At 47.5% G+C, this 11,864-nt stretch overlaps 1 protein-coding gene across 1 annotated transcript in view; it reads left to right on the forward strand.

Moving 5' to 3' along the window:
- Cacng7 (calcium voltage-gated channel auxiliary subunit gamma 7) overlaps positions 1-11,864 on the forward strand; it is a 30,970-nt gene extending 19,106 nt beyond the window's left edge. Inside the window, exons 5-6 of the mRNA XM_021219073.2 lie at positions 9,475-9,620; positions 10,334-11,864. Of these exons, the coding sequence (XP_021074732.1) occupies positions 9,475-9,620; positions 10,334-10,591 (404 nt within the window). The 3' untranslated portion in view covers positions 10,592-11,864. The remainder of the gene's footprint in view (positions 1-9,474; positions 9,621-10,333) is intronic.

Consider the following 11,864-nt stretch of genomic DNA (forward strand, 5'->3'; position numbering starts at 1 on the left):
CTGGCCTTGAACTCAGAAATCTGCCTGCCTCTGCCTCCCGAGTGCTGGGATTAAAGGCTTGTGCCACCATGCCCGGCTCTCCCGTATCTGTTTTTTTCTGTTTTTCAAAATTTACAAATATTTATACAGTGTGTATGCACGTGCACATACATGTGTGACCTGCCACGTGTGAAGGTCAGAGGGCAACTTTTGGGAGGCGGTTTTCCCCTTCCATCCCGTGGAACCTAGGATAGGAACTCAGGTCATCAGGCGTAACAAGCACTTTTACCCACCGAGCCTTCTTGCTGGCCCAGCTTTCTCAATCCATTTTCTTACTATCCCGTTTGTTTTGAGAACATCTTTCTGGGGTTGGTAAAGTTGCTCGGGGATTGTGGACATGCCTCCTAGAGACTCTGGGTTCAACAGTATGGGGGAAAAAAAGACAAAGGCTGGTTTTGGTTTTTAAGTTTTCCCTCAGAGCCAGGATTTGACCAAGGATTTTACTTGGTTAATAAGTCTTTTCTTTGGTGTATACTGTAGTGTTCTGCCATTCCTTTCCTGCCCCACTCCAACACTGACTTTTTAAATACGGAAAAAATAGTATAAGGAAATCCTATGCGCCCTTCATTTGGTTCTCACAATTGCCAGCATATGGCGGATCTTTTTTTAGTCAAACACTGCAATGTCCCCTTTCCGTACTTCTGCCTTATTTTAAAGCCAGGCACAGACATCAGCAACTTATTTTGTCCTTGTGTATTTTAGTATGCCTCCGAGAGAGAAGTACTCTTGTATTTACACCCTCCACGTTGGCCACGGTACCATGACAAAGCCCGAACGAACAAAGCCAAGAGAGTTAGCTTAATGCCGTCTAATGCCTACTTACTGTTCATCCCCCCTCCTCTGACACACACTGGTCTCATAAATGCCTTTTCTCTGTGAGCATGTTGCAAATCAGTATGTAAATTACACATGGGCATTTGGCTGATAGCTCTCCAAAGCCTCCTTTGAGCTCAAACATGTAATAATAAAAATATTATTACATTTATTTATCCGTGGATATGGATGTGCAGGTGTACACCACGGCACTTGTAAGGGGACAGAGGAAACCGACATAAGGGAGTTTCTCTCTGTCCTTCATGTGGGCTTTAGGGATTGGACTCAGGTCATCAGCCTTGGAGCAAGCACTTTTACCTCAAGAGCCACCTCGCCACCTTCTTTCTTCTTTTCCTCCCTCCCTCCTCCCCTTCTTTCCTGTCATTTGTGGGATTTGGGGGGGGGCATGGCAATTTGTGGTGTAGAATCCTCTTGTTCTGTGGTTTTCTAAAGACATTCAATGCTGTGGTTGGATACGTCCATCCGTCTTTGTAAACTAGGTTTTGGAAGAAGCTTGGGAAAGTCTGAGTTTGATTTCTTGTTGTTGTTTTGTCAAGAGCACCACTACCTAAAGTTGGGTGTGCTAGGCACACATCTGTAATCCCAGCATTTCAGAGATGGACAAAAGGACCAGGAGCTCAAGGTCATCCCTTGGCTACACTGACAGTTCAAGGCCAAGCTGGGTTATATGATAGATGGGGCTATTAAGGTTCTATCAGAAGATGCAGTAATCTGGTGTCTGGCGAGCTCTCTCTTTTTCCCTCCCTCCCTCCCTCCCTCCCTCTCTTTCCCCCTCTCTCTCAGCCACAAGGATTAATCTCTGATCCATGCACCATATTCTGAATACGTCAGGGCAGGGTTTCTGTAGAATATCCCCCACCCTGCATTTATCAGTTTCCTTGCTTAGCAATGTTTGTCTTTCCTGTCTCTTCTGTAGTCTGGAAGGTATGCCTGGACTTAGGGCTTGAATGGCATTTGGGTTAAACACAATTGGCAAAAAGAAGGAAAAAAGTGCAGCTATGAGCCTTGTGGTCCTTCTCTTTCGGAAGTAGTTGCATCTCCTCAGTGTTTGCATTCTCTTCTCTCGGTCAGATGTTAACAAATGTCTATTCTCTCGAGATAGGACGTCACTGAAGGACCAAAATAATGACTACCCTAAATTCTAGCTTAGGGAACTTGTGGGTTTCTTGGGCTTATTTTCAGGAGGGTGGGTGAGGGGTTACTTGCAGGTATGTCAGTGGGGGCACTTCCTATCGGAATGTGGCTGTAGAAGTGTGGGTGACCCCCAAAGCAGATGTACTGAGAGTCCTCATCCCAGCATGTGTTACAGCTTCCCAGAGCTGCGTAAAGGGAGCTTCAGCCAGCTCCTCACCTCCGCACACTGCCTGGCATCTTCTAAGACCTTACACAACTGGAGCAGAGCATACAGCTGTCAGGGAGGCTCAGGAGGGAGTAGCTGAAACCTCAGTGGAGGTCGGAGGCCAACTTGCTTGAGTCAGTTCTCTGCTTCCACTGTGTGGGTTTTGAGGATCGAACTCAAGTCATCAGGCTTGGTCGCAGGCCTGCGGAGCCATGTCTGCAGCCCACTATTAACTTTATTTTTAGGTTTTTAGAGTTTTAGAGGAGTCTCATTCTGTAGTCCAAGATATCTTCCAACTCACAGGAATCTGCCTGCTTCGGCCTTCTGAGTGCTAGGGTTGGCGGTATGAGCCACCGCACACCACACCCGGGTACTTCTTCCTTTTGTTGCTCCTTGCCCGGGGCTTGCCTGCAGCATCCTTTCAGTAATCTTCCCTTCAGCTCAGCATCCTTCTTCTTGTGTGGCTGCCCATCATCTGCACAACTCAGAGCAGGAAAAGGTCAGAAGAGGCCTCCTGAATGAATATGGATTCCCCTACCACCCCCACCCTCGAGACAGGGTTTCTCTGTGTAGCAACAGTCATGGCTGCCCTGGAACTCACTTTGTAGACTAGGCTAGCCTCCAACTCCTTGCTCCTGCCTCCCAAGTGCTGGAAGGCTAGCCTCCAACTCCTTGCTCCTGCCTCCCAAGTGCTGGAATTAAAGGCATGTGCTACCACTGCCCAGTGACTGTGGATCCTTGAACTCTGAATTTTAGCTTTGGGTTTTCTGTTTGTTTGTTTTCCATTTTTGTTTTTAAGACAAGGGTTTCTCAGTGTAGCCCTGGCTGTCCTGGAACTCACTCTGTATACCTGGCTGGTCTTGAACGCACAGAGATCCGCCTGCCTCTGCCTCCTAAGTACCTGGATTAAAGGAGTTCACCACCACTGCCCGGCTTTGTTATCACCTCTAGTGTCCTTTTCCCACTTATTGATCTCCTTCTTCCTAGCTAATTCATTACTTTCCTATTTTTGTATTTATTTTTTTAACTTGACATGGTAATGCAAACCTTTGATCCCATCATTCAGGGGGCAGAAACTTTCTATTTTCGTGTTTAATTTTTTTTTTTTTTATTACATGGGTGCACATATGTACCAGCACCCAGTTCTCTCCTTCAGTTATGTGGGAGCTAGGACTCGAACTGAGGTTATCAAGTTTGGCGGCAAGCTCTTTTAACTGGTGAGCCATCCTGTCAGTCCGTGGTTTTTGTTTTGTTGCATTTATCTATCTACCTATCTGTTTATTCATTTATTTATTGTGACCCTCTGTATTTTTATCAGTGTTTCTACAACATGTAGAGGGATGATTTACCAGAGTGTGGGCTCTCCTCCAGTGATTACATCACTGAAGAAAATGTTTCCTCCTCACCCACCCCACCCCCCAAAAAAAGAGTGCACATGAGGACAAGTTGCCTCTGTTTTGTTGTTGGTGGTTTTTTTTTTTTGTTTGTTTTGTTTTGTTTTTGCTTTTGTTTGTGTAGCATAAATGTTTAGGGGGAAGGTGTCAGTCTTTCTTGGCCACAGCCCTCTTCAAGGCCACCATCACATAGCTCAGCTTCTGTCACCTACTCTCTGGGCAAATGCACATTCTGTGGCTGCTGCTTTCATGGTGGCCGGCACAGGAAGGATGGCTCCACTCAGAACCCTGGGGTATCTCACCTCTGATTCTCGGGGTCTGTTCGCCCGGGTTTCATTAACTTCCAGAGTGGCCTGGTGCCCTCGTGCACAGCCTAGCCACATCTCCACGGAGCTCCGAGTACTCCAGTGACTCTCTCTTCATCTTTTATGAAGTTCTGTCACTTTTCTTTTACTCTTTCATGTTGACGTTTTTATTGTAGAGGGCAGTCCCACAATGTTCATCCCAGCGGATTCAGGTCACACATTTTCAGTGGGAACACCACAGGAAGGAAGGAACGCTTACTCACCCTCTGACACCTGGCGCTGAGAGTCTGTCTGCTGGGTACCAGTGATCATAGCTTGCTCAAAGTGGTGCCTGATGGGTCAAGAAATCACAGTAAAGGAAGTGTCTTATCTTTGCTTGTTTGGAGACAGGGTTTAATGTATCCCGGCCTGGGCTCAAATTCACTATGTAGTTATTGCTGGCCTTGATCTGATCTTCCTGCCTCTCTCACAGAGTGGTGCTAGCGTGACAGACCTGCACCACCATTGCCTGGATAATATGGTGCTAGGATCAGAAACAAGACTTGTGTGTATTCTGGGCAATCACCAGCTTCCTAGCTGAGGACGATGCTTTCAATCTTTCAGTAGGAAGTAGGTATTCAATGAGGAGATTCTCTTATCCTTTGATTTAATATCTCTGGGTGATTTAAAAAATATATTTATTTTATTTTCAATTATGCTTATCTCTGTGTGTGGTTATGTGTACATGAATGAGTACAGGTAACTTTAGAAGTCAGAAGTGTTAGATCCCTTTAGACTTGCAGTTATAGATGTTGTAAGCTGCCATGTGGGCGTTGGGAATCAAACAAGAGTCCTTGGAAAGAGCACCCAGTGCTCTTGCTCAGATCCTCTGAGCAATCTCCCCAGCCCCTGTTGGTGATACTTACAACTGCTGTCACAACTGGCATTGTCAAACATGTGTTACTTGTAACTACCGTTCCAAATACATGGGTAGATGGGTATGTTACTGAAACAAACTCTTTCTCCTATTCCTTTATTAATTTTATTTATTCATTGTCTAATGTTACTGATTATTATTATACATGTGTTGGCATGAATGCAAGCTTCCTTGTGTCACTGAGTGTGGAGGTCAGACAACACCTTTCAGAAGTCGTGTCTCTGCAGGATTGGACTTAAGTCATCAGGCTTGTGTGGCACTTTGACTCAATGAGCCATGTTTTCTACCCAATTAAAAACGTACAGATCTGTTGCTGCAATGTGGCTCAGTTTGTAGAGTGCTTGTCTGGCATTGAAGAGCCAGGTTTCCCTCCCCAGCAATGCACAAGGCAGGCATGGCAGTGCACACTTGTCACCCCAGGAGGTGGAGGCAGGAGAATTAGAGAAGTTAAAGTCATAGTTAGCTACATAGCAAGTTCTACCCAGTCTGGGCTAGGTGGAGACCATATTTCAAATAAAAAAAATAATAATCTGTATAGAATTTGGGTTATAGGTGGGCAGTGGTGGCGCACGCCTTTAATTCCAGCACTTGGGAGGCAGAGACTGGTGGATTTCTGAGTTCAAGGCCAGCCTGGTCTACAGAGTGAGTTCCAGGACAGCCAGGGCTACACAGAGAAACCCTGTTTTGAAGAAGAAAAAAAAAAGAATTTGGGTTATTTACTTCTTGTTGCTATCATTTGTTTGCGTGCTTTGGCTTGCTTTGCTGTTGAGACAGAGCCTGCTGCGTAGCTCAGGCTGTTCTCCAGCTCCCGCGCCCCCTATTCAGCAAGCTTTCCGCCATCACACCTGGCTTTGGGTTTATTCCTTGAATGTATAAAATACTAACATAATTCCAGGGATGAAAATCCTGCAAATGTGTGTACTTCTCCTCCGCTCCTTGTTCTCCCTCCTCCCTGGTGCAATCAGCCTCTCTTGTTTGTCAGCTTCCCTCCTCAGGCTTAGTTTTGCAAAAACAAGCAGATGCACATGGGCTGGGTTGGTTTTTTCCCCCCATTTCAACACTGAGGATTGAATTTAGGGCCTCACACATGCTAGACAAGTCTCCTCCACTTCCACATTCCCTGCCCCTTACTGGGGGATTCTAGGCAAGCATCCTACCACTAAGCCACTCTCTTAGCCCCCACCACTAAGCCACTCTTTTAGCCCCCAACACTAAGCCACTCTCTTAGCCCCCCCCCCACCACTTTGTTATTTTGACAATGGTTTTACTAGGTGGCTCAAGTTGGCTTTGAACTCACAATGGATCAGGCTAGCCATGAACTTTTTAAAAAAGATTTCTTTTCTTTATATACACTGTTGCTGTCTTAGGACACTCCAGAAGAAGGGGGAAATCCCTGAAGAGGGGATAAGATCCCATTACAGATGGTTGTGAGCCACCATGTGGTTGCTGGGAATTGAATTCAGGACTTTTGGAAGAGTAGTAGTTCGTGCTCTTAGCTATCTCTCCAGCCCCTAGCCGTGAACTTTTATATGTGGGTGGGTCCTGTGTAAGAGCAGTAAGTGCTACTGAACACTGAGCCATCTCTTCAGCCCTTCTATTGTATTCCTTTAAAAAAAAATTATTAATCATTCCCTTCCTTTGTATCTCAAATAATAAGAGCACCAACTGTTTTTCCGAAGGTCCTGAGTTCAAATCCCAGCAACCACATGGTGGCTCACAACCACCTGTAATGAGACCTGATGCCCTCTTCTGGGGTGTCTGAAGACAGCTACAGTGTACTTATATATAATAATAAATAAACCTTTAAAAAAAGAAAAAGAAAAAAAAAAGATGATCCCTTCTTTCATGCTTAGCAGCACATTCTAAGCCAGGTATGGTAGTAAACACTTTTTACGCCAGTGCTTGAGAGGCAGATGCATGAAGATTTCTATGAGTTCGGTGCTAGCCTGTTCTACATAGTAAGTTCCAGGATGGCTAGGACTACATAAAGAGACTCTCAAAACAACAAATAAAAAAAAAGAATATTCTGGGGCTGGTGAGATGGCTCAGTGGGTAAGAGCACCCGACTGCTCTTCCGAAGGTCCAGAGTTCAAATCCCAGCAACCACATGGTGGCTCACAACCATCCGTAACAAGATCTGATGCCCTCTTCTGGAGTGTCTGAAGACAGCTACAGTGTACTTACATATAATAAATAAATAAATCTTTTAAAAAAAAAAAAAAAAAAAAAAAAGAATATTCTATATATTTTTATGCACATTTTGTGTTTTCTTTCATTTTACATTTTATTTATTGAATGACTGATGGATTTTGGAGACAAAGTCTCATATAGTCTAGGCTGACCTTGACCTTTTTTTTTTTTGTAAAAAAAATATAAATATATATATATAAACATATAAATATATTTATATAAATATATACAATATAAATATATATAATTATTATTGAAAAATATGGCAAAGTATTAAGACGGGCAGTGGTGGTGCGTGCCTTTAATCCCAGCACTGAGGAGATGACAGAGACAGGTAGATCTCTGAGTTTAGGCTAGTCTGGTCTACAGAGCAAGTTCCAGAACAGCCATGACTACACAGAAAAACCCAGTCTCAAAAAAAAAGAGGATATATATGTTTGTGTGTGTGTGTGTGGCTTCGTTTGTGCATATGTAGTATTCATTTCCTTGGAGAGATATTATCAAGATTGTTTTAAAGGATGAATTCACTTGTAGTTGTTGTTGTTGGTTTGTGTTCTCTGCATGTATGTCTGTGCACCATGTGTGTGCAGTGTCTGTGGAGGACAGAAGAGGGCATCAGATACCTTGAAACTGGAGTTACAGACAGTTGTAACCCACAGTATGGGTGCTGGGAACTGAACCTGGATCCTCTGCAAGAGCAACACGTACTGAGCAACAAGCAACTGCTGAGACATCTCTCTAGCCCCTAAAGAGTATTCAGTTTTCTTTTATATTTATTTATTGGGGGATATGTGCAAGTGCTGTATTGCTCATTTAGAAGTCAAAAGATGGGGGGGGCTGGTGAGATGGCTCAGCAGGTAAGAGCACCTGATTGCTCTTCTGAAGGTCCTGAGTTCAAATCCCAGCAACCACATGGTGGCTCACATCCATCCGTAACAAGATCTGGCGCCCTCTTCTGGAGTGTACAGCTACAGTGTGCTTACATATAATAAATAAATAAATCTTTAAAAAAAAAAAAAAGTCAAAAGACAACTTGTGGGAACCAGTTCTATCATTTATATCTTGGGGTTCAAACTCAGGTCTTCAGGGTCATCAGCAAGCACTTTTTAACCCACTGAGCTATTTCATAGGCATGAAATTCACAGACTTTAAACATTTGGGGTATGTTTCACATAAAACACAACTCACATATTACCATGACTTTTATCTCCTTGGCTTATTTTACCAGCTCCTTAGGACAGGAGGTATAGACAGTGGTGAGCTGCCACTGTGGTACAGAGATTTAAACCCAGATCCTCTGGAAGAGCAGCCAGTGTTCTTAACCATTGAGCCATCTCACCAGCCACCAGCTCTCCTAAGAACACTTATGCTCTGTGCATATGCATATACACAATTGTGTGTGTGTGTGTGTGTGTGTGTGTGTGTACAGGTTGACATATGGAATTGCTCTCTACCTTATGTAGCCCTTCAAAAAGATGCCCCTTCCCTGGATCCCATCCTCTTGGATGATAACGCATTACTTTGATTCTCTTGTTCTTCTTACCCCAGATGGCTCTGTGCCTCTTCTGGACCGCATCATGGTCGTCAGTGAGATGAGCTTTGTAGCACAGGTCACTATGCACAGAATGGGTGGTCACTATCCTGCCTTCACCTTCCAGGTGCACTGAGATCTCAGATGGCAGGCGTGGGGTGGGGTGAGGGCAGCTGGTGGATTCCTCTCTGGGTTCTCTGCACCCAGCCAAGGCCTGGAACAGGAGGTCGTTCAAAACCAAGTGAAGCCAAGCCCAACCTTGTCATGACAGCTACTTGGGAGGCTGTGACAGGAGGTTCAAAAGTTCCAGGCCTGTCTGGGCAAGTTACTGAGACCCTGATTCAAAATAAAAAGTGAAAAGAGGGCTGGGGATATAGCTCAGTGGTAGAGCTCCTGCCTAGAATTTACAAGTTAGGGATCAAGGCCCAGTGATAGAACTCTCACCTAGATTCCACCAGTGTGGATGCATGGCTCAGGTGCAGAGTTCCTTCACAGAATCCACCAGTGAGAGGCTGGTGACATGGCTCAGTGGTAGAGTACCTTCCTAGGATTCACCATCGAGGGCCAGAAACTCACTGATCCAATTCTTCTCTTGATCCCACCAGTGAGGTGCTAGGCTTATGACTCAGCAAGTGCGCTTGCCTAGAATCCTCTACAGAGAGTCTGTGTGTGTGTGTGTGTGTGTAGGATGGGGGGTGTAGTGGGGTGGCGGGGCGGGGTTGGGGGAAGGTTTCAGTAATAAGAGCATCTGCCTAGGATCCCCCAGTGAGGGGCTATGGGCATTGTTCAGACATAGAACAGTTGCATAGCATTTTGGGGAGAGTGGGCTAAGGCAAGTCCGAGATATAAGGCAGAGGGCTGAGAGGGAAGCACTGAGCGGTTGGGAGTGCTCCCTTCTCAAGGTCCTGGCATCCTTCTTCCCTCAGGCCTCTCCTTGGTGGTGGGCTTGGTCCTGTACATCTCCAGCATCAACGACGAGGTCATGAACAGGCCCAGCAGCTCTGAGCAGTACTTTCACTATCGCTACGGGTGGTCCTTTGCCTTCGCTGCTTCCTCTTTTCTTCTCAAAGAGGTGATGTATTGGGCCCAGGCTGCCAATTCGAAGCCGGAGGTGGGGCGGGTTCGGAGTGGGGGGATGGGTGACGGTGCTGGTGTTAGGGGGATTCCAGCTCCTGGGAGTCTGGAGCAGATGGAGAACTGAAGATAGTGCCTTTGGATTTGAGGAGAGAAAAATCCTTAAGTTGAGACCTTCCTAGGTCTTAGAGGTGGGAGTCCCAGGTCCTGGGAAAGGAGTAGCTCTGGGGCAGGACTCCCTGACAGAGGACGGTCTGATTCTTGTGCCCAGGAGGAAAAGAACGCTGTGGGTTATGAGGAAGGTGGAGGACGGTGGCTGTCATCTCTGGGTCTCTGAGAGGAAAGAGCCTAGGAGTCCTACCTCGGTCCTGGGGGTCTTAGGAGGGAAAATTCATGGGTAGAGGTTTTGGAGGGAGATGGGGAAGCCCTCGTTCCTGGGAAAGAAGAGAGCCAGGGGACCCATCTCTCTGCTTTAAAGCTGGGAGTGTTTGGCTGTGTGATTCCTGGGTCCAGGAAAAAAGAGACTGGATGGGGAGAGGTGCCTGTACTATGAGGGAGATGGGTTCTAATCCCTGGGTCCTGGAGGAAATGAGGGCTGGGCCTCTTGGGTTTTGCTGAGGTCTTGGGATGATATGCAGCTGTGACTCCTGGGCTCTGATAAAGAAGGCAGCAGGGTGCTGCCTCTGGGATTCTGACTGTGCCTTGCCACAGGGGGCCGGAGTCATGTCGGTGTACTTGTTCACCAAGCGCTACGCGGAGGAGGAGATGTATCGCCCGCACCCGGCCTTCTACCGACCGCGTCTCAGCGACTGCTCCGACTACTCCGGCCAGTTTCTGCAGCCCGAGGCGTGGCGTCGAGGCCGCAGCCCTTCCGACATCTCTAGCGACGTCTCCATTCAGATGACGCAAAATTACCCTCCGGCCATCAAGTACCCGGACCACCTCCACATCTCCACTTCGCCGTGCTGAGGCTGGAGTCCCTCCCTTTCCTCTTCCTCCCTCCCCTCTCCCGCGCCTCACCCATGAAGCCCCAATTCCTCAAGGAACTCTAGGCTGAGGGATGCTGTGCCATCTCCAAGCTCCTACCCATCATCCTCATTTCAACGGCTCCACCCTTTCCCCAATCTCTCCTCATTGATTCATTATACTTCCACATGCTTCCTTCCTCACCTCGCCCCCGTGAGCCTTTCCCTGAGGTCCCTCCCCACCGGTTAATTCCAACCGAGCTTACTATCTTCCGGCGGTATCTTGCACCTAGCTCCCCCAACTCTGCCAGACTCCCGCTTCCGGGTAGGGGTGCTGGGCTGGAGAGTGGGTGTGGCAGCCGCTGGAATGCCCTGGAACTACCCCTCCGTTCTCTCCTGGCACACCACCAGGTGCCCTGCAGGTCGCTGGTGGCGGCGGGTGGGGATAAGCTTGCTCAGCCTATAGGGATATGACTATGACTGACCTTGACCTTTCTGTTGCCTCCCGGAGACTCCATTTTCTCTCTTTTCTCCTCTGGAAGGTGACCTTCTTTCTTTCTTCTAATGTATTCTTCTTCTTCCTCCCCCCCCCACTTCTTCCTCCTCCTCTGCCTTTCCCTCTCCCACCTCCCCTTCCCACTTATCTTTTCCTCTCTCCACCTGCTCATCCGAAGCCCCTAGGTGCATCCAGCCTCTCACACCAAACAAGGATGGGACCCCAGGGTGGAGGGAGGGTCCCTCATGCTATCTCCATACCTGTGCCAGCCTCTTCCCCCTCGAGGCTCTTTCGGGGGAGGGAGGGGCAGTAGCGGGGGTTAGCACCCCCCAAAACCTCTGTCTTCCATTTTCTGGTACTCCCTCTCATCCATGTCCCTCTTCCCACCTCAAATCCCCAAACTCTGGCCTCTTTCAAGGGCCTGGTCTCCCCCTTGGACAGACTGGGGGGGGGCGGGGGAGGTCGCCAGAAAACCGCCCACCCCACTCCCTTTGTTAGGGGAGGAGGGGCGAGGGAGCACAGAGTTAACACACGGAACCAGAACGGCCCCGGGGTGGGGGGAGGGGGGCAGGGGAGGGACGGGGGCTTTTAGTTTGCATCTTAGGTGGGAGGGGGGAGGGAGAACAGCAGCAGTTATAACCTGTCTTTACGCAGCGATTTTTAATGAGTCTAGGGGAGGGGGGAGGGAAGCAATAAGGGTGGGGAACCGGTGGGGTGGGGGGCCTGGCTCTGTTATTTACCGTGTATCATATGTAAATATCAATAAACTTTATTTCAAACA

The sequence above is a fragment of the Mus pahari genome, chromosome 19 (genome assembly GCF_900095145.1).
Source record: "Mus pahari chromosome 19, PAHARI_EIJ_v1.1, whole genome shotgun sequence".
Classification (NCBI taxonomy): domain Eukaryota; kingdom Metazoa; phylum Chordata; class Mammalia; order Rodentia; family Muridae; genus Mus; species Mus pahari.